Below are 22,667 nucleotides of genomic sequence, written 5' to 3' on the forward strand. Positions count from 1 at the left end.
GCCACTCAGTCTGGAGAGATGACAGGATGGAAACAAGTTATTTATATTTAACTACTGTTGAAAGATATCAGAGTATTTATTGATGAATAAATCCCACTTACAGAGCTCTGTTGGAGGCTTTGACCACTGGCAGCAGCCTCAGAAGAGCCTCCTCTGAAGCAGAGTATTTCTTCAGGTCAAACATGTCCAGATCTTCTTCTGATGACAGTAAGATGAAGACCAGAGCTGACCACTGAGCAGGAGACAGTTTATCTGTGGAGAGACTTCCTGATCTCAGGAACCATTGGATCTCCTCCTCTAGAGAACGATCATTCAGTTCATTCAGACAGTGGAACAGATTGATGCTTCTCTCTGCAGACAGATTCTCACTGATCTTCTTCTTGATGTACTCCACTGTTTCCTGATTGGTCTGTGAGCTACTTCCTCTCTGTGTCACCAGGCCTCGTAGGAGATTCTGATTGGTCTGCAGTGAAAGACCCAGGAGGAAGCGGAGGAACAAGTCCAGGTGTCCATTTGGACTCTGTAAGGCCTTGTCCACAGCACTCTGGTAGAAACCTGTTGATGTTGTTTGTTCTTCTGTCTGATTGGTCTGCAGTGAAAAACCCAGGAAGGAGCGGAGGACCAAGTTCAGTTGTCCATTTACACTCTGTGTTGATGTTGTTTTTTTTCCTGCCAGCAGGTTGACTCCAGAGTTGGTGAATGTCAGATGGACATGAAGAGCAGCCAGAAACTAGAAACACTCAGATGGACGAAGCAGAACACCTTGTCCTGGTACAGTCCTCTCTCCTCTTTAACGATCTGTGTGAACACTCCTGAGTACACTGAGGCTGCTCTGATATTGATGCCACACTCTGTCAGGTCTGATTCATAGAAGATCAAGTTTCCTTTCTGCAGCTGCTCAAAAGCCAGCTTTCCCAGAGACTCCATCATCTTTGTGGTCTCTGGACTCCAGTGTGGATCTGTCTCAGCTCCTCGGTCATACTTGATGTTCTTCACTTTGGACTGAACCACCAGGAAGTGGATGTACATCTCAGTCAGGGTCTTGGGCAGCTCTCCTCCCTCTCTGGTCTTCAACATGTCCTCCAGAACTGTAGCAGTGATCCAGCAGAAGATTGGGATGTGGCACATGATGTGGAGGCTTCGTGATGTCTTGATGTGGGAGATGATTCTGTTGGCCTGCTCCTCATCTCTGAATCTCTTCCTGAAGTACTCCTCCTTCTGTGGGTGGGTGAACCCTCTGATCTCTGTCACCATGTCAACACACCCAGGAGGGATCTGATTGGCTGCTGCAGGTCGTGTGGTTATCCAGAGGCGAGCAGAGGGAAGCAGTTTGCCCCTGATGAGGTTTGTCAGCAGCACACCCACTGAGGTGGACTCTGTAACATCAGTCAGGATCTCAGTGTTGTGGAAGTCCAGAGGAAGTCGACACTCATCCAGACCGTCAAAGATGAACACAACCTCTTCAAACCTGCAGATTCCTGCTTCTTTGGTTTCACTAAAGAAGTAATCAACAAGTTCCACCAAGCTGTACTTTCTCTCTTTCAGCACATTCAGCTCTCTGAAGGTGAATGGAAATGTGAACTGGATGTCCTGGTTGGCTTTGTCTTCAGCCCAGTCCAGAGTGAACTTCTGTGTTAAGACTGTTTTCCCGATGCCAGCCACTCCCATTGTCATCACTGTTCTGATTGGTTCATCTCTTCCAGGTGGGGTTTTAAAGATGTCTTCTTGTCTGATTGTTGTTTCTGGTCTGTCTGGTTTCCTGGATGCTGTTTCAATCTGTCTGACCTCATGTTCAACATTGACCTCTGCAGTCCCTCCCTCTGTGAGGTAGATCTCTGTGAACATCTGATTCAGAAGGGTTGGGTTTCCTGCTTTAGCAACCCCCTCAAACACACACTGGAACTTCTTGTTTAGGTGAGATTTGAGTTTACGTCGACAAACTCCAGAATGACTTCCTGAAAGAACAAAAAAGACCAGTAAGCGATTTATAAAATAAACAGGAACATATTTTGGTCAATCTCTTAGTAAACATCCCATTAGTCCATCAAGTTAAATCTTTATTGAAATCCTCTTACTGCTCTGCAGACGGTCAGCCAGCTCATCCTGCTTTCTTCTCTTCAGGAAGTCCAGTGTGATCTTCAGAAATGCTTTTCTGCTCCTCCTCTGCTCTTCATCCTCACCCTCCCTCTGACTCTCTAAGCATTCTGGGTAATCTGGACTCAGAACCTTCTGGAACTTCTTCAGCTCATTCTCCACAAAAGTGTCAATGTCCTCCTTCAGCAGCTGGAACAGAAGATTATATGAATGACAAATCAAACTGAAATCATGGAAGCAAACATCAGATCCATGTTGGACAGACTGAAAAAGTGCAGCATGGAGATGATTGTGAACAGAATAGATGTAAAAGTAGTTGTTGAACATGTACACACCATAAATACGGAGTCCAGATCTGTTTGATGCTGCTGGGCAGACTGACCACTGGGAACCTCTGAGCTCTCCTGGTTCACTCTGTGGAGGAATCAGGAAGAATTAGCTCACATCATGTCTGTCCACGCAGAAGGTCAAAACACAAAGCATTTCAAGAAACACTAAACAATATTTCACAAAACAAATAAGACATTTGATGAGACCCAAACCAGAAAAGGAAGGTATGTATTGGACAATGATTCCTCGTTGCTGATTGGATGCACTGGCTGTCAGTCTGTGACAAACGGAAGATCTTCTTCTTCTTTTGGATTTAAGGCAGACTGGGTGTCTTACAGCACATTGTATTTATTTATAGTGGCAATATATACAGACTCACTGCCCAGAGGCCATCAATCCCCACCAATAAATGTACAGTAGATAAACATCAACACTAAATTAACCAGACAAAACTAAAACCCAGATAACATAAATGCACCCCCAAAACATTAACAGAACATTATTAAAACACATGTCAACTACGACAGGAACAGTTCAGAACACAGTCCCATGGACAGTCAATGCAGGGCCGTTATTATAACTCATAGGTGTGATTGGCAAAGGACAAAAAAGCAGGAAAATATACACCGCACCCATGACGTTCTCTCTGTTGACACTGTACATATTGTCTGTCTGGTTCTCCATTTTTTCATCCGTTTTAACTCTGCAATTTAAATATCTTTTATGGCTGTCTGTGATTATACTTCAGGGTTTTTCCTTGCTCAGAATTTGTCTTTGCAGGAACACACAAAGCAGGGGGGGGGAGGGGGTCTCGTGGTCCTCCCCCAGGACATTTTGAGGGTAAAAGACTTCAATTCCTGCATTCTGATACATTTTTAGGCACCAATTTATGGTAAAAATGTGAATATTTATTGCAAGGAAATCACAAAATTATAGTGGCAGGTAACATTTCAAAATACAAAATATAATGGAATATTATTATATTCAGTAGTAGTCCAGTAAGGAGGCTTTCACATCTGGGACATGGGCCGGATACGACAACACTTGACCCTAAAGTCCAGTTGTTTAATTAGCATGAACAGGGCTTCATGGTAACTTTTTTTATAAGCATGTTAGGTGTTGGTCATTCTCAGCACCTTTCTACCCCCCTCACTTATCAACTCTGGACTCTGTGCTGCTGTGGTCAGTGTAACGCTTATCCGTTCAATTTTCTAAGCACAAACGGACATTTGGAAAAACAGAAAAATGGGTTCAAATATCCAATTTTTAATTTTTTTCCACCTTGACAAATTAAAAAATTGGATCTTTAAACTGTTTTTCCAATTTTCTGTTTTTATTCAGAGGATCAGAAATTTAGAAAATTACAAAATTGCGTCTGGGCTCCAATTATTCAATACTGCCATGATATTCTCTCCCTCGTTCCACCTAGCTACGCCCCCCCCCCCCACCCCCTCGAAACCATCAGCTGCACCTCTGACCCCAAAGTCTATCAGTTTTGTTTTTTTTGGTCCATATGCAGTTAATGACCCGCAAAGTAGAGGAAGAGAATTCCTAGGGCTGCACGATATTTTATTTCATCGTCTACATCGCGATGTGCGCATGTGCGATAATCACATCGCAGTACGTTTTTCGCAGTAACTTTTTTGCTGCTTGATAGAAAAGTAAACTTTCACCGTTCTCCTTTTACATGATTGGAATCATTGTCCAATACGTACCTTCCTTTTCCTGTTTGGATCTCACAAAATGTCATTTTTTACAGTTTTACAGATGCTTCTGTTGCCTCTGATGTCCGTTTCAGAGCATCAGAGAGCAGCGCAGGCATTTAAGAGCCACCGTAATCCGCGTTACTATTCAGCCCGGTAGATACATATCGGCACTGGGTTTCGGTACCCAACCCAGAGCACCTCCGCTCGGTTGGCTCTGATCCAAAAGCGACACAGAGGTCGCTTACGGGAGTTGAGGAGCTGCTGTGTGGGTCTGGCCGAGGCAGTGTGGAGGTAGCGCTGGAGCCGGGGCTGGAGCCGCCACCAGATACTCGGCAGAACCAGCTGATGGCTGTCGTTTGCTGGAGACTCTTCACAGTAGTTAATGTTAGTTTAACTGATTTGTTGCTCGCATAAGAAGCAGTAGGCTTCAAAGACGTTGTAAGAAACTGGATTTTTGCCCTAAATTCAGTTTTTCAAGCTAAGTATATCTAAACTTGCTCTTCCACATACCTGAAGAAAAAAATCAGTTTTATGTCTGTGGTACAATCCGAAAGAGACTCGCACCAATAACACTAAAACTGACTGGCTGCAATTTAAGTTGCATGTTGGTCTCATTTGTAGTCATAATACATCAAATTATATTCAGACTACAAAGAAAGAACTACAACACCACGGAATAAAATAAAAAAACGTTCAAGCTGCGGGAAGATTTCAATGAGCATTAGAGGCAGCGTTACATGGACGTAGGAAAATTAAGACCTGTTTAAAATTATGTAAGACCTAGAACACAGTACTTTAGTGAATTTAAGACTTTTTAAGGCTTTCAATTTTGCTTTTGAAATATAAGACTTTTTAACACCCCGCAGACACCCTGTATAAAAGTAGCCTCATCCCGCGGGAAAACCACAGACCTGGCAACCCTGGTGAGGACTCTTCAACTGTCGTTCTGTTTGAAGTAGCGTGCGTGCGCCTGAGAACCACGTGCAGCTCCTGGCCAATAAGGTGGGGGGGAGTCGGCCGCTGGAGGACTTCACTACACATGAACAGCCAATTAGACACAGGCGTGTGGTTGTTGTTCTCAGCGTGTGTGTATTAATTTTTCGGCGGCTAGAAGACATTAATGCCGAGCACTTGATCACGTTTTTAGTAAATATCAGCTGATAATGATCGGCGGTTGATCAATCGGGGCACCCCTTGTTCTTTCAAATGTTTTGTAATGTTGCTGACGTTATAAAGTAACTGAAGATGACTTACTCTTCCTTTGGATGTCCTCTGAAAAATAGCGGTGGGTCAATTGACCGGCCACTCTTCAAGGACACACAGCTGGGTTCAGGTTCAGAATCATCAGAGTCCAGCCCCATGAAGTCCCTGTTAGAAAGAGAGGAAGACCACCAGAGAGGGAAATATGTAAATTCTAACCCTTCTGTCCTCCTATAGGGCCAAAACTTTATTATGAGAATTAATCTCAACATTTATAAATAAACTATATCAGGAGGAAGTAGAGCGGGGGTTAGGAGATACAAGCAGTACCTCCCTTCTGTCATCATGGTAAAGATCTCTGGTTAATGATGGACGAGGTAACTAGAGTTGGGCCGGTCCGGTCCAGTGTACCAGCCTGAACCAGTCTGATTTTAAGCTAACTGGTTGTTTATTAGAGGTCTGACCAGATCTTGTGGGCCGATATTAAAACGTGATGATATTTCTCGTTGAGGTTAAATGTTGTCTCGCGACATCCGTACAGAAGTGCAGAATTACACTACTGAGGACCAATTCACATTAAATCAATCGGTGACAAATTTCGGTACCTGAAAGCCTGTAAGCGAGAGCTTCTCTGTCCTCTCTGCATGTTGACAGAGAGCTCAGCTCTCACACACACACACACGCACACACACACACACACACACGCACACGCACACAGACACACGCACACAGACACACACACAGGAGGTGCGGTGCAGAGGGAGAGAAAGTTAAGTCGCCTCTGCAGATTTTTAATGGTAGCTGACCAGTTAGCTAGTGAGCCAGCAAGCTAACGTTAGCCAGCAGCTAAAACACAAAATATTTCACGTCAATGTGACCTTTTGGATGGTTTCACGGGGTTTGGACGGGGTTTCTTGTAACGCTAGCTAGCTATTCAACGAGGCTGAGAGACGGGTGTGGGTGGGTATTGCCGGGGGAATCTCCGGTACGGTGAGGACGTTCGCTGGCCGTTGTGCAGCAGCAGAACATCTCCCAGCTGCCCGGTGGAACGATCTCCCCCTTCACTTTTCTGTAATCTTAACTTTTCCTTTTGGTGCTTAACCCACCTTTTGTCGGGTTAATTTAGCTAACCGTAAATACAGCTAAACGCGAAGGGGGGAGAAATTTGGCAGGGAGGAGATTTTCGGCACGGACACCGGTAGCGCTACGGAGACTTAGCTAACGTTATGGCCGCTTTTGTGACTCGGGTGCTGGGTCTGATCTGTTTCCCGGCACTTCATTAAACTGCCGTTAGCATCGTAAGCACCAGGCACTGGAGTTCAGTGCTGGTCGGGTGGATTGCTGAAATGAAAGTGGCTGGCTGATAGCTGACTGGGGGCTAACGGTAACTAGCTAGTTCTATGTCCCGGGGCTGTTGTCAGCTGTCATCGCGACTGAGTCTCTCTGTGCCGGGGGAGTGAGGCAGACAGAGCGGGGTGTCCTAGCTGGCTAAATTAGCATTAGATTAATCGTCTATCTATACAGCTAACGTTAAGGTTACTAGTGATTATTATTTGTGGGTTAGCCCAGTGCTGTTAACCGTGGTCGAAACAATCATACTAAAAATAACTTTATGAGCATGTTGAATGATGTTGTAACCTCATAATGTTACCCACCAAGCACTAGCATTAGCTACTTGTCAACTAGCACATTGTAGTAACGTTAAGCTGGATCAATATTGAAATGTATCAATATATAAGGTCTCTGTTGTATTACTGTGTTAAAAAGTGCCATGTAATTAATCACAAAATGATGCTGTGTGGCTAAAAAAGTAGTATTACGGTTACAAGTATTTTTTTCTGTGACATTGTATGATTTACAATTACTCCTGGACATATCAACTTGGTGCCAGTGTTCTGACGGAAATTACAAGTAACTAGACAGTGAAAGGTTATATGACGCCACTGACGGGCGACTAAAGGAAACGCCCCGTGTCTGAAAATAAAATAACAGATTTCTCTGGGTTTGACATTTGGTGGAAACATTTGGGATAGTGTAAGAAAACAACTCTTAAAAATATATAATATAGGTATGGTCGTTTTTAGACATTTTAATGCAGAAATGTTACACATTGTACCTTTAAGCATTAATCCGTTGTTGCCTGGTACTAGAACTATGGTGACTGTATCAGCCTAGTACTAGAACTATGGTGACTGTATATCAGCCTAGTACTAGAACTATGGTGACTGTGTATCAGCCTAGTACTAGAACTATGGTGACTGTGTATCAGCCTAGTACTAGAACTATGGTGACTGTGTATCAGCCTAGTACTAGAACTATGGTGACTGTGTATCAGCCTAGTACTAGAACTATGGTGACTGTATATCAGCCTAGTACTAGAACTATGGTGACTGTGTATCAGCCTAGTAATAGAACTATGGTGGCTGTATCAGCCTAGTACTAGAACTATGGTGACTGACTGGGATGAGGAAGAGGTGTTTTTACTGTCAGTGAATAGCACCGAGTGAAAGTCAATGTTTTCTTCATATCTAGTGACAGTGATCATGTCGTTAGTTCAGATAAGTTCTGGTAATCTAGCTAGATCTAGAAATAGAAGGCATCATGCTAGCTATGGGCTAACTTGCCAGTCAGTCCCACCTGTGAAATCCCCCGACGTTGTAAACACATTTTGATTAGATATCTCACGTTTTGATGGACCCGACTAGCTCCAGTAACAACATATTTGCCTAGTGTTCATTTATTACTTGGACGGGGATGCTGTTCGGCTTTTCACAAGTTTAGACAGCTAGCTAACGCTACGCCGACGTTTTGCTAACGTTAGCGCAACAGCGTTAGCCTAGACTGCTAGGTAAATATTACGACTGCCTTCAGAGTTTCCTATATCTGCGTCCACGTTGTCAACATAAGACATGTGACGTTAGTGCTCCTTTTGTACCATCATTTTATTGAATGAAATGTTAAGCTTGGCTCCTACGAGATGGTTGGATTTTTGTTACGTTATACACAAAGCTAACTGGCTATAGTTAGCCTGTACGTATGCTAGCGGAATTAGCTAACGTTGCGTAGCCACTTTCACTTCCACATACCTAAAGAATAAAATCTGTTTTATGTCTGTGGTACAATCCGAAAGAGACTCGCACCAACGGACGTAGGAAAATTAGACATGTTTAAAATTATGTAAGACCTAGAACACTATTTCAGCGAATTTAAGAATTTTTAAGGCCTTCAATTTTGATTTTGAAATTTAAGACTTTTTAACACCCAGCAAACACGCTGTAGTGTGCCTGAGAACCACGTGCAGCTCCTGGCCAATAAGGTGGGTGGGAGGCGGCCACTGGAGGACTTCACTACAAATGAACAGCCAATTAGACACAGGCGTGTGGTTGTTGCTCTCGGCGTGTGTGGAGTAATTTTTCAGCGGCTAGAAGACATTAATGCCGAGCACTTTTTTAGATAAAAACACACGTTTTTAGTAAATATTGACCGATAATGATCGGTGGTTGATCAATCGGGGCACCCCTTGTTCTTTCAAATGTTTTGTTATGTTGCTGACGTTATAAAGTAACTGAAGATGACTTACTCTAACTTTGGATGTCCTCTGAAAAATAGCGGTGGGTCAATTGACCGGTCACTCTTCAAGGACACACTGCTGGGTCCAGGTCTCTTGAAGATCCTGTTAGAAAGAGAGGAAGACCACCAGAGAGAGAAATTTACTTTTTAATCTCCAGAAACAGAAGCTGCTGGAGAAACTAGAAGCTATCAACCAGAAAATAAAGTCTGAAGCTCTTCACTGAATGCTTTCTGCTCTCTGCTCATCCTGTTCTATCATTCATTGTCTTTCTGAAAGAACAGGAACATTATAAAGACTCTAGCACTAATGTTATCTTTTTAGTCCTCTAATGGAGCCAAGACTTCATCATGAGAATTAAAATCAGACAACTTTGTGTCCTGTGACCTGTTGGACGATACTTTTCTACTTTATTATGAAGTGTGGAGTTTAGACTTTAATAAGATGCTCCTGCTCTTCAGGAGGAGTTTGTTCTTTCTAGAGATGCCACCATCACGTTTTTAGCCGCTGATACTGATTGTTGATCATGAATGATCAATATCTGCTGATAAAGGGCCGATACTGATCAGTTTGGTGTTGTTTTGTTGTTTTTTTGTTTGCTAGTTCCTCATACGCTTTTCCCACCAAAATCGTGCAGATATATGCAGGGTTTTAAACAGGAAAATCTGCTAATGATAGACTAATTTCCCATTGCAAGTACACGAGTATGCCTTTGTTTTTTTCTTCTGGGCGTCACGTTCAACGTCACGAACACACCGAAAACGAGTATTGTTAACTTTTCCTGCTACAGCTTCTACAGTACACAACTGCTAACTCTGCTGTACCGATCTTATTTTACATCCATGTGCTGTATATTCACTTAATATCTTCACTACTAAACTTAAAACTCTCCTCTGGTCAGGCTAGCTTGCTCTCTCTGTAGTCACCGTCACTCTCTCACTCGCCCCAGACTGGCAGTGGTCACTATTGGTTGTTTCTAGAAGGGATACAGCTACGGCGTTTAGTGGAGAAAAAGTGAGCCACATGTAGCGACGACAGTTAAGAATAGCAGTGTTTCCTCCATGTTGATTTGGTAGTGGCGGCCCACCATGGCAAAATTTCTGCCACCACGGTATCAGAAATAGGGCTGTAAAAAAATGTAGTCGCGGTTGCCTTTAAAATTATCCTGCCGCTCACATTGCAATTTAACAACATGTAGAACTATTCAGAGTTTATTGGGCCCGTCCAGTTTATCTCCACATACTGTTGTGTTGATGTAGTTTATTGTCGTTCGGACAGACCTGCCCCCACTGCTAAAAAAAATCCTAAAGGAAACACTGAATAGTTAACTAAACGACTTGTTAGCGTTGCTTGTGTTGCACAAACTAACCTGTTTTATAGTAAACTGTGTACGAGTCTGTTTGCTGCCTTCTCTAAAGAGGCAGGTGCTGGGCTGTGGGGCATGTTGTGTGTGTGTGGGTCTGGTCCACCCAACCAGCGGACAAAAAAATTTTACCTGCAGCAACGCTTTAAATGTAGCCCAATCCTGCGAGAAAACAGCAGACCTGGCAACCCTGGTGACGACTCTTGGGCGCTTGTATAGCTCAGTTGGTAGAGCAGGCGCCCATATACAGGGCTTAAAGTGAAAAAAAATCCTGAGCCTGAAACTTTTTTTTTGGATGCATTTCTTTAATGCACTCATTAAAGTTAATTTGACTGGCAAAACAGTTAAAGTCCTTCTTACATTACACAATAATAAAAGTCATAATTTTTAAGAACTAAAAGTTTGGATGAATGTTTACTTCTTCCAACCATATGTTAAATTAAGAATCAATGTAGATTTACATATTGCAATAATATCATAATCCTACAATGAATCATTGTGAAAACTAAACTTTCTAGATGTTGTGTTGTTACTTTGGCCAGGTCATCATCAAAACAGAGAATTAGTACATTCATGATTTTGTCCATGTTGATATTAGTTGCTTCATGTACATTGTTTGCTTCAACATTTTTTTCATATAGCTAGAGGTCTAAACTCTGGGACAAGGCCGTGATGTTTAAATTACTACCGTGCTGATTCCAAACAGACAGCTTTGTCAGGGCAGTTTGGGCTTCAGACAGCTTTTACACAGTGGCCATCGTTAATGACCAATCATGTTCCGCAATGAACATGCACACACATATTGTTTGTATCACAAACACGGTCGGTCAGTGAAGGCGCAGTGGCAGCGGTAGCCGTCGTTGCCGGTAACTTACTCGTATGACAGAGCGCACGGATCGAAGCTTTGTGACAAGCAGCACTTTCTTACCGCTGCTGCCGTACAGTGTCTTCCTTCAACATGCGATGCAGAAGCACCCAGCTCCCTCAATTTGAGGCACCAAGTGCTAAACGGCTTCCCGTCTCCACCATAGACATATATAATATATAATATATAATATATATCTCCACCCGTTTCCTCTTGTCCTCTATTCATGCCCAGCTCCATTTGTTTTTAACTCGTTTCTCAACTTAGCTAAGCTATATCTACATTCTCCAAGTTTGATAAACTTTGCCTCCATTTTTTTAGCGTGTTACCACGGAGACCACACCGGCACCGCACTCTCGCATTTCGTCAAAGACCCGCCCTACTTTGCATCTGATTGGCTAGAACTCGATGATTGGTTTAATCCAGCGCATCAAAAACAGATCCCATGTGGACTTTTTAATTTATTTATTTTTCTAAAATAGTCATATGCCAGAAATTGGGCACCAGGCCCGAGTACAGCCCTGCGTTAGTTAGAGCTGCGTTCCTCTCATATGATTGGTAGGTGAAATCAATTGCCAATCAATAAAGTGGGGGGGAGTCGGCCGCGGGAGGACTTCACTACACATGAACAGGCAATTAGACACAGGCGTGTGGTTGTTGCTCTCAGCGTGTGTGTAGTAATTTTTTGGCCGCTAGAAGACTATGATTAATGGCGAGCACTTGATCACATGTTTTTAGTAAATATTGGTAACGATCGTTGGTTGATCAATCGGGGCACTCCTTGTTCTTTCAAATGTTTTGTAATGTTGCTGATGTTATAAAGTAACTGAAGCTGACTTACCCTTCCTTTCGATGTCCTCTGAAAAATAGTGGTGGGTCAATTGACCGGTCACTCTTCATGGACACACAGCTGGGTTCAGCTTTGATCCTGTTAGAAAGAGAGAAAGACCACCAGAGAGAGAAATTTACTTTTTAATCTCCAGAAACTAGAAGCTATCAACCAGAAAATAAAGTCTGAAGCTCTTCACTGAATGCTTTCTGCTCTCTGCTCATCCTGTTCTATCATTCATTGTCTTTCTGAAAAGAACAGGAACATTATAAAGACTCTAGCACTAATGTTATCTTTTTAGTCCTCTAATGGAGCCAAGACTTCATCATGAGAATTAAAATCAGACAACTTTGTGTCCTGTGACCTGTTGGACGATACTTTTCTACTTTATTATGAAGTGTGGAGTTTAGACTTTAATAAGATGCTGCTGCTCTTCAGGAGGAGTTTGTTCTTTCTAGAGATGCCACCATCACGTTTTTAGCTGCTGATACTGATTGTTGATCATGAATGATCAATATCTGCTGATAAAGGGCCGATACTGATCAGTTTGGTGTTGTTTTGTTGTTTTTTTGTTTGTTAGTTTCTTATACGCTTTTCCCACCAAAAACGTGCAGATATATGCAGGGTTTTAAACAGGAAAATCTGCTAATGATAGACTAATTTCCCATTGCAAGTACACGAGTATGCCTTTGTTTTTTTCTTCTGGCGCGTCACGTTCAAAGTCACGAACACACCGAAAACGAGTATTGTTAACTTTTCCTGCTACAGATTATACAGTACACAACTGCTAACTCTGCTGTACTGATCTTATTTTACATCCATGTGCTGTATATTCACTTGATATCTTCACTACTAAACTTAAAACTCTCCTCTGCTCAGGCTAGCTTGCTCTCTCTGTAGTCACCGTCACTCTCTCACTCGCCCCAGACTGGCGGTGGTCACTATTGGTTGTTTCTAGAAGGGATACAGCTACGGCGTTTAGCTGAGAAAAAGTGAGCCACATGTGGCGACGACAGTTAAGAATAGTTAACAAAACGACTCGTTAGCGTTGCTTGTGTTGCACAAACTAACCTGTTTTATAGTGAACTGTGTACGAGTCTGTTTGCTGCCTTCTCTAAAGAGGCAGGTGCTGAGCTACGGGGCACGTTGTGTGTGTGGGTCTGGTCCACCCAACCAGTGGACATAAAATTATACCCACAGCAACACTTTAAAAGTAGGTCAATCTTGCACTTCCACATACCTAAAGAATAAAATCAGTTTTATGTCTGTGGTACAAATAACTCGCACGAATAACACTAAAGCTGATTGGCTGCAATTTAAGTTGCATGTTGGTCTCATTTGTAGTCGTAATACATCACATTATATTCAGACTAGCGTAAGAAAGAACTACAACACCAAGGAATAAAAAATAAAAAACTTTCAAGCTGCTGGAAGATTTCATTGAGCATTAGAGGCAGCGTTACATGGACGTAGGAAAATTAAAACCTGTTTACAATGATGTAAGACCTAGAACACAATACTTCTTAAGATTTTTAAAGGCCTTCAATTTTGATTTAGAAATTTAAGACTTTTTAACACCCCACAGATTAAAAAGTAGCCCAATCCCGCGGGAAAACAGCAGACCTGGCAACCCTGGTGAGGACTCTTCAACTATCTTTCTGTTTGAAGTAGCGTGCGTGCGCCTGAGTAACCACGTGCAGCTCCTGGCCAATAAGGTGGGGGGGAGTCGGCCGCTGGAGGACTTCACTACAAATGAACAGCCAATTAGACACAGGCGTGTGGTTGTTGCTCTCGGCGTGTGTGTATTAATTTTTCGGCGGCTAGAAGACATTAATGCCGAGCACTTGATCACGTTTTTAGTAAATATCAGCCGATAATGATCGGCGGTTGATCAATCAGGGCACTCCTTGTTCTTTCAAATGTTTTGTAATGTTGCTGACGTTATAAAGTAACTGAAGATGACTTACTCAAACTTTGGATGTTCTCTGAAAAATAGCGGTGGGTCAATTGACCGGCCACTCTTAAAGGACACACAGCTGGGTTCAGGTTCAGGTTCAGAATCATCAGAGTCCAGTACAGACACCGTCCTGTTAGAAAGAGAGGAAGACCACCAGAGAGAGAAATGTGTAAAATGTAATCCTTCTGTCCTCCTATAGGGCCAAAACTTTATTATGAGAATTAATCTCAACATTTATAAATAAACTAAATCAGGAGGAAGTAGAGCGGGGGTTAGGAGATACAAGCAGTACCTCCCTTCTGTCATCATGGTAAAGATCTCTGGTTAATGATGGACGAGGTAACTAGAGTTGGGCCGGTCTGGTCCAGTGTACCAGCCTGAACCAGTCTGATTTTAAGCTAACTGGTTGTTTATTAGAGGTCTGACCAGATCTTGTGGACCGATATTAAAACGTGATGATATTTCTCATTGAGGTTAAATGTTGTCTCGCGATATCAGTACACAAGTGCAGAATTATGCCGGTACTACTGAGGACCAATTCATATTAAATCAATCTTTGACAAACGCAGACAGCGTTTACTACATTATAATATAATGACAAGATCGCTGTGCAGTAAATGTTACACTTCTGAGACAGGCACCACAGTCTTCTCTGTGCCCTGGTGACTGACTGACAGGCTGGAGGTTATGGGGCAAGGCAACTTTATTTCTATATCTCTCTCATCTTATTTTTCGACATTGCTGGCTGCTCTTCATCTGTAGTCTCTTCTGCAACTAAAAGCAAAACTACCACCTTCTGCTACTGGAGCTAAAACTCTTGCTTTTGTCTCAAAACACCATTTAAAAACCAAAGTGTAGTAGTGTAAATGTAACCTCAGAGTTCAGCTGGAAACACAGAGACCCTCTACAAGAAGACCAACCACCCAATGAGACAACACTACTTCCAGTTTGTTGGAAGTTTCACAACTCCTCACCCCAATTTTCTCCTCTCGATTTCCAGTCTTTTCATCTCCATTTTCAGTCTCCTCATCTCCGTTTCAATTCGCTCCCTCTCACTTTTCTCCATTATAATCTCCCTTACAGGTCGCCTTGTTCTTGTCGTCATGGTGGCTTCATGAACCGGACCCTCTTCATGGACACACAACTGGGTTCAGGTTCAGGTTCAGCAGGATCTGGTCTCTGATTGGTCCTGTTAGAAAGAGAGGAAGACCACCAGAGAGGTAAATCCACTTTTTTTTTAGATCAATTTTTTTTATAATTTTTATATTTTTGAACATACAGAACAGACAAATACAACTGAACAAGAACAACAACCCTCTCCCACCCCCCACCCTCTGCAGTCTCGAGGAAAACCAAAACAAACAAATAAACAAAAACAGAAATCACACCTTGCCTAGTACCTCTCCTCTAGTTCTTGTGATGCTGAGGTCATTAGGACTGATATTTGTGCTGCTGTGTTTCTCCATAGGTCTATGGTAGATGACTTAGCTTTGTTAACCCTTGCTGTAGAGAACTCCAGCATAACTATGTCCAAAAAATACACCAACCACTGTTTTATACAAAGATAGTGGGGGGGGAGCCAGCGCTGAGCTATCATTTTCCTGGTCGCGGTTGATCCAGCTAGCCAAACTTTCTTCTGTCTCCCAAGCAGGTGTAATTTAGAGTCATCATTAAGTAATAAAGCAATCAGGTCAGTAGGAATTCGACATCCTATCACATCAGATATTATTGATGTTGTTTTAATCCAGAACTCATGCACCTGTTCACACTCCCAGACCATGTGCAGGAAAGTTACAGCTTGTTCAGGTTGGCAGAACGTGCAATAGGGAGTAGGAATGGCTTTAGAGACGAATCTCTTCTGAGGAGTCCAGTATGTCCTATGACATATGTTGAAGTGGATCTGATGGTGATTTGGGTTCTTGGAACAGTGGGAAACGTCCCAAACTGTCTCCCAATTAATTATGTTTTAAATCCACTTTTTAATCTCCAGAAACAGAAGTTATCAACCAGAAAATAAAGTCTGGAGCTCTTCACTGAATGATTTCTGCTCTCTGCTCATCCTGTTCTATCATTCATCGTCTTTCTGAAAAAACAGGAACATTATAAAGACTCTAGCACTAATGTTATCTTGTTAGTCCTCTAATGGAGCCAAGACTCTATTATGAGAATATTATATATTAGACTTTAGAAACAATGGATGTAGCATCTGTGACGTCCACAGCATTACAAATCATAATATCAGTTAATATGACAGTAAAACTGTTTCCACAGCAGCCCGGCTGCTACTTTAAACTAAGCTATCAGGTTTAAACTCTACATTTTATTTTGAAAGGTTCCAGGAGAAATGTTAGTGTCCTGCTGTGTCTGACTTTATGATAAAATAAACTTAACTTCAGCTGTTCAATCCACTAAATCAACAACATGTAGATTTATCTTCCAAACTTTCTCAGGAAATAAGAAATTACTTTACAGATTCTGAATATTAAAACAAAATCTAATCAGCTAATAAATGATGATAGATTAAACTACCAAACAGTTTATAAAGTCACTAAATCAGAGTTTTTATTCTTCTTCTAATCTTATATCTCTGTGTGAGCCTTGTGTTCAGACATCGTGCAGTTTACTGTCCCACCAGCAGATGGAGCCTCATTATAACTAATGACGAGTAGAGGAAGGAAAAGAACTTCATTACATATAAATACATTATTATTTACTGCTGAAAAAAGTGGGGAAAGTACAAAGAGAAAATGTTACAGAAATCAATAAATATATTTAAAATAATTTAAAATAAATAAATAAAATACAAAATAAATTAGGAAAAGAAATAAAAAAGTGGTCAATTTATGACATATTGTATCAGTTAATTAAATATTTTTTAAATATTTTTAGTACATTTAATGGCATTTATCAAGTATATTTATTTAATTTTGTCAACTTCTGTTCTGTTCTTCCCACTTTAGGGACTTTCCACAGACGTGACTTTAGTGTGATGACGTGTCTAACAGCTCCGTCTCTGTCTCATGTAAGACAGGCAGATAAAATGGTGAGACAGTGACGCAGTTACACATTTAGTTGATAAAATAATACTGTTTTAACACCTTTATAAATGAGTTCAAACACATTCATTCAGTCCAACTTTCTCTAAAACAAAAAGAAATTTAAACGGTGTCAGATGATGATTTAATAGTTTAATAAAAGATCGTTTTTTAGACTGATGATAATACTACCCCGTAGTTTATGAAGTCATTAAATCAGTGATTTTAGTCTCTCTGTGAGCGTTTTGTTCAGACATTGTAGAGTTTACTGTCCCACCAGCAGATGGAGCCTCATGACTTCTAATGACGAGTAGAGGAAGATCTGCAGCCACAGGCCTCTGACACAGAGCTGAACAAACAGCTGTGTGAACTCAATAATCAATACATGATCAATAGGTCATGAGAGATTGAAACTGCCAGAACATCATTGGTACCGACCTACTGAGCATCAGTGATAGGTGTGGTGTGGTACCTGTGCAGAGCACAGTTATAAAATGACAATAAAGCCAAACATTAAACCTTGATAAGGAGCCTAAAGTCCACAGAGACAGCACGGTTGTTAAACTCTCTGATAAAAGATCAAACTTTACTTCATCAGAGCCAGCTGTAAACCACGACTGCATTTCATTGTTGAATCCTGTTGTATAATGACGATAAAGCCGAACCTTTCAGCAGAAACATTAGAGTTGTGTCTGACTTTACGCTGGTGGAGACGACGGTTTGTTTTCTGACAGCTGGAGAAAAGAAATAAACTCAGCTGTTCAACAACATGTAGATTTATCTTCAACACACAAGTCCTCCACACTTTCTCAGGAAATGAGAAGGGAAGTAAAACATTATATTTAACATTACAGAGCCAGAAACTAACCCTGAAGAGACGAAACAAAAACTTGTTAAAGTATCAAACAGCAACTTACAGTTTCTTCAAACATCCAAAGTGTTGATGAAGAAAAACTCAGCTGTTTCCTGATGCATCACAGCTCCACCTGTAAGGAAGCAGATTTTCACAATAAGAGCTTTATTTCTTCTCTCTGTGTAACTGTGGTTGTTGTTGTCAGTTAGTTTTTGTTCCTCTTTTGTCCCGTCAAGGAAACACGAGAAACTGCCCACACGTCGAGTTCCCTAACCCGAACAAACTTAAAAATACTCTGTTCAACATCCTGCATTGTTACAAAATGTACTTCATAGAAGTAGCAGTGAGAGAGTAGAATTGAAGTCCTTTATCTGTAACATTACACATTACATTATGTTTCACTGCTGATTAATACTTTGTGTGTAAACTGTGAATCTGCAGAGTAACACGCTGTCAGATAAATGTATGACAATAACAAGTAAAAGGTTTCCTTCTGAAATTAAAGGAAGTATTCAGACATGTTACTGCAGTAAAACCTTAACCCTCTGCATTACAGACGGCACATTGAGGGCTGGGAGCCAAAGGGCCGTCACTGCATTTAATCAGATTTGACATGAGAGCAACAACAAACCGACCTGACAGACATGTCACAAACAAGCGTTCAGAGTCGTGGTCGATTACGAGGGTCGGAACCGATGAACGTGTGACTCTACCTCTTGTAGTGTGACATCATCAAAGATAAGCGATCTAACGTCTGGGACGCAACACGACCACGACACTGAAAGTCTAACATGTCAGGATGTTTTGTCTTTTTCCGCCTATGACGTGTTTCTTTAAGTTGACCAATAGGAAGAGGGAGCGCTCAGCGGCCGAGGATACGTCTACATCAACTTTTTACATCCGATGGCTGGCGGGTGTTGCTGCCCTAATTCTCCCAACCTTTACCTTTTTCTAAACTTAAATAGTCGTTTTGGTGCCTAAACTTAACCGTTGTTGCAGCACGACAGTCATCATTTGTCGGTCAAACTTAACTGTGAAAAAGACCGCTAAACTTTAAAGGATGGGAGAATATCAGCACAACACTGCAGCCGATATGGTCTGTTTCCCCAGCGGAACATAAAACTTTCTGTTCCTGCCGTTAGCATCGTTACCACCCGGCGCTGGAGTTTGTGCTGGCTGGGTTCGGATTGCTGTGAGTTAATAATAGTGGCTGGCTGCTGGCTAACTGTGGATGTGTCGTGTCATCGGGGCTGTTGTCTGCTCTCATCCCGACTGAAGTCCCTTAGCGGCGGGGAGTGAGGCAGAAGAACCAGGGTGGAATAGCTGGCTAAATTAGCATTAGATTAGTCGTATAGCTATACAGCTAACGAAGGTAACTGTGGGTTAGCCTAGTGCTGCTTAATGTTACCTTGATCAAAACAATTATATTTAAAATGACTTCATGATCTTGTTGAACAACGTTGTAACCTTATAACGTTCCCCACCAAGCATTAGCATGAGCTACTTGTCAACATAGCACAAAACATTGAGCTGAATTGATCTATATTGATATCAATACTGATGCTGTGTGGCAGACAGCAAGCAGTATTACGGTTACTGAGTATAACTCTTTCTGTGACATTGTGTGATTTACAATTACTCTCAAATGTATCATCTGGGTTCCTGTGTTTTGACGAAGTTAGAGTTGTATGATTATTATTATTATTATACAGGCGACTAAAGGAAACGTCCCGTATCATTAAAATAAAATAACAGATTTCTCTGGTTTGAACGTTGTTGGAAACATTTAGGATAGTGTAAGTAGAAAACTCAACAATATAACATAGTTTTAGTAGTTTTTAGACATTTAAATGCAGAAATATTACATATTGTACTTTTAAAGCCACCCTTACCCTAAGGCCCTGTTTAGGCCCTGTTTATGGTTATTTTGAAAAAGGAAGATTTCCCTTCGTTTGTGCCCTTCGTTTACACGCAAACAGAGAATTCGTCTTTCTAAAACCTCCGGCCAGAGTGGAGATTTGGGAAAACTTTGTTTGCATGTAAACTGAGACAAACGGAGGTTTAGGCAGCCGAGAGAGAGAGAGGAAGCGATTGGTTGCTGTTGTTGCTATTTTGGGGATCCCGATTGGCTAACGTAGGCTTGAGCTTCTCGTTACACCGCCACCTACAGGTCTGACGTGCTCTTGACGGCATATTTAGACGGGAACGTGTAAACAAACAGTTTTCTGAAAACTGACAGCTGTGCACGATGTTATTTTGAAAACGGAGAGATTGAAATGTCCGTTTATGAAAATAGGCGGCCACGTGTAAACGTAGCCTAAATGTTCCCCCCCCCCCGAAGCACCTTCTGAGGAGGAAAACCCTGAAACCTGAAGAACTGAAGCTTGCGTTACAGAGCCTTAATGTTTTTATTACATCACCCTCGTCTTCTTAAGTCAGTACGCATTAACTCAAGGACTAACGAGGCTTGTTTACTTCACTATGTGCTGCTGAACCCGTTCTAACTTCTGACAGTACAACAAAGCGTTTCTTGATACTGTTTATGAAAAAAAAAGACCAAATAGTTGAATATTCGTATTGTAGAGACAAATCTGATTAGATTGACAAATGTTTGAGTCGGATACAGCAGTAAAAGTACTAATACCAAAGAGGAAGAAGGTTTTACTCAGCTGGACAATACATATTAAAATACCTCAGTGTACAAGTACTCTAAACTCTAATACTCTAAACTTATTGTTAAAGTATCAAACAAAGCAACTTACAGTTTCTCAGTGTAGATGAAGAAGACCTTCAATCGACGCTGAGAGAACAGCTCTGACAGGTGATCTGTTTCCTGGAATTAGAGCAGCTAGTTGTTCAGAGGACAAACGATGCCAAAACTAAAACAAGTAGCTCGATAGTTAAATGTACCAATAATATTAGAAATACATATAGGGATTAATTCATTGATAAAAAAGTGACATAAATTAAAATTTCTGTTTTAATTTGCTTCTGTAATTATTTACCTTTGAATGATTTCCCTTAGTTATTTATTTACTTTCCTATTTTGTCTTTTATGAATGTATTAATCTTTCTAGGAAATAAGTTTGGGGAAATAATTACAGAGGAAAATACAAAAGAAATCAACAAACAAAATCAACAACAAAATACATTAAAAATGGTTTTAATAAATATAAAAATTATAAAATAATAAGATATAAATAACAATAAGAAAATAAATGTATCAAAGAAATAAATACTGAAATAAATTAATCCGGGGAATTAAATAGTGGGGGAAATACAACGAAAAATATTGCAGAAAAAATAATTACATTTAAAATATTAAAAAATATGCATCAATAAATAAATAAAAAAGGAAAAAAAGTAAGGAAAGGAAATAGTGTAATTGTTATTAAGGTAAATAAATAAAGACGACCATTAAACAGAAATATCAATTGATGTCATAATTTATCAATTAATTATATCTACATTCATTCTCATTATTTTTGGTTCCCTTTATTGGCATATTAATTTATGTTTCTGGCAGCTTCTGTCTTCTGTACTTTAACTTTATTTTTTTCCACAGTTCAGGACAGTCGAGATGACGTAACTAACGTCTCCTTTTTTTTATCTGCCTGACTGCCTCGTGCAAAGAGCCAGAATATAAAATGGCTTCCATTACAGTTGAGACCACAGACGGTGAAAGAGAGGTTGTGACGCAGTTACACATTTAGATGATAAAATGATTCTGTTTTACCGCCTTTATAAATGAGTTCAAACACATTCATTCAGTTCAACTTTCTCTAAAACAAAAAGGAATTTAAACGGTGTCAGATGATGTTTTAATAGTTTAATAAAAGATCGTTTTTTAGACTCCCCCCCCCCCCCCCCCTCCTCCTCCACCCCGCGGTACAGACAGAGAAAAGAAGCGCTCCTCTCCTGTGTGTTTTTGCTGCTGAACGCCGGAGGAAATGCCAGATGTGTTTATGATAATACATAAAGGATCTATAACACAGAAACAAGGATCAATAACTGGACTCTAACTCTTCGTTACTCTCCCAAATATCCACTCAACATGGCGGCTGATCTGTGTTAAGACGTCAGTTTGACAGTTTGAGTCAGAAGTCTGATTGTGTTTAGTTTAGTTTCTCTGCAGCGTTTTCTGATCTTAAACTAAACTAACGACAGCTTGAGTTCACCAGTCAAACGTTTGAGAAGAGTTAAATTACCTTCAGACGGAGATTCTTACGGAGAAAAAATATTATACGACACACAACAGCCTCTGGAAAGCGAAACTAAACTTTATACAGGAAACAAGAGGAACCGCCCAGAGACAGTGGGCGCTACCATAGACAGTATATAAGAAGGGCTCTACGGCAATAGTGGTCAGTGCACATTAGCAGTGCACTGACGGAAGTGTGCAGTTTGAGACACAGCCAGAGACAGAGAGGCGCCGTATGATGTCACATTGCAAACTAATCAAATATAAAATGAATGATATGATCAAATGTTTTCACGATGCAGTTTTCAAACGCCAACACTGACAGGAAACACAGACACGACGTTAAGTATTAATACCTTAATAACTACCAGTGTTTTCCCTCTGTGGTCTGTGGAAGATGCACGTCTTAAGAAAATATGTTTTTTACTTTAGCAAAGCAAGTTTAGTCTTTAAGCTTTTTGAGTGTTATTTATGTATTATCTGCTCTAGATTCTTCAACATTTTAGACACAGATATGTTGATAATAATGCTCCAAAATGTTGTGAAATTCCCCTTTTTTTTATTGACTATGTAACATTTTATTTAGATAATACCCCTAGACTCCCTGTCAAATACCTGCAGCTAAGTCTTACACACACCTACCACACACACACACACACACACAGA

At 40.9% G+C, this 22,667-nt stretch overlaps 2 protein-coding genes across 2 annotated transcripts in view; both read right to left on the minus strand.

The window, feature by feature from the left end:
* Window positions 1–22,667, minus strand: part of LOC116044403 (NLR family CARD domain-containing protein 3-like) — a gene marked incomplete at its 5' end in the record, with an annotated part of 39,300 nt that overhangs the window by 4,317 nt on the left and 12,316 nt on the right. The window lies entirely within an intron of this gene.
* On the minus strand, window positions 790–18,349 carry LOC116044404 (protein NLRC3-like; the record flags this gene model as incomplete). Its single annotated transcript, XM_035998369.1, has 7 exons — window positions 17,865–18,349; window positions 14,887–15,101; window positions 13,923–14,042; window positions 5,385–5,498; window positions 2,430–2,508; window positions 2,076–2,283; window positions 790–1,940 (listed from the first exon to the last, which is right to left on the minus strand). Coding segments are annotated over exons 2-7 (1,803 nt in total), but the record flags the coding sequence as incomplete, so codon positions are not given.

Source organism: Sander lucioperca, chromosome 24 (assembly GCF_008315115.2).
Source record: "Sander lucioperca isolate FBNREF2018 chromosome 24, SLUC_FBN_1.2, whole genome shotgun sequence".
Classification (NCBI taxonomy): domain Eukaryota; kingdom Metazoa; phylum Chordata; class Actinopteri; order Perciformes; family Percidae; genus Sander; species Sander lucioperca.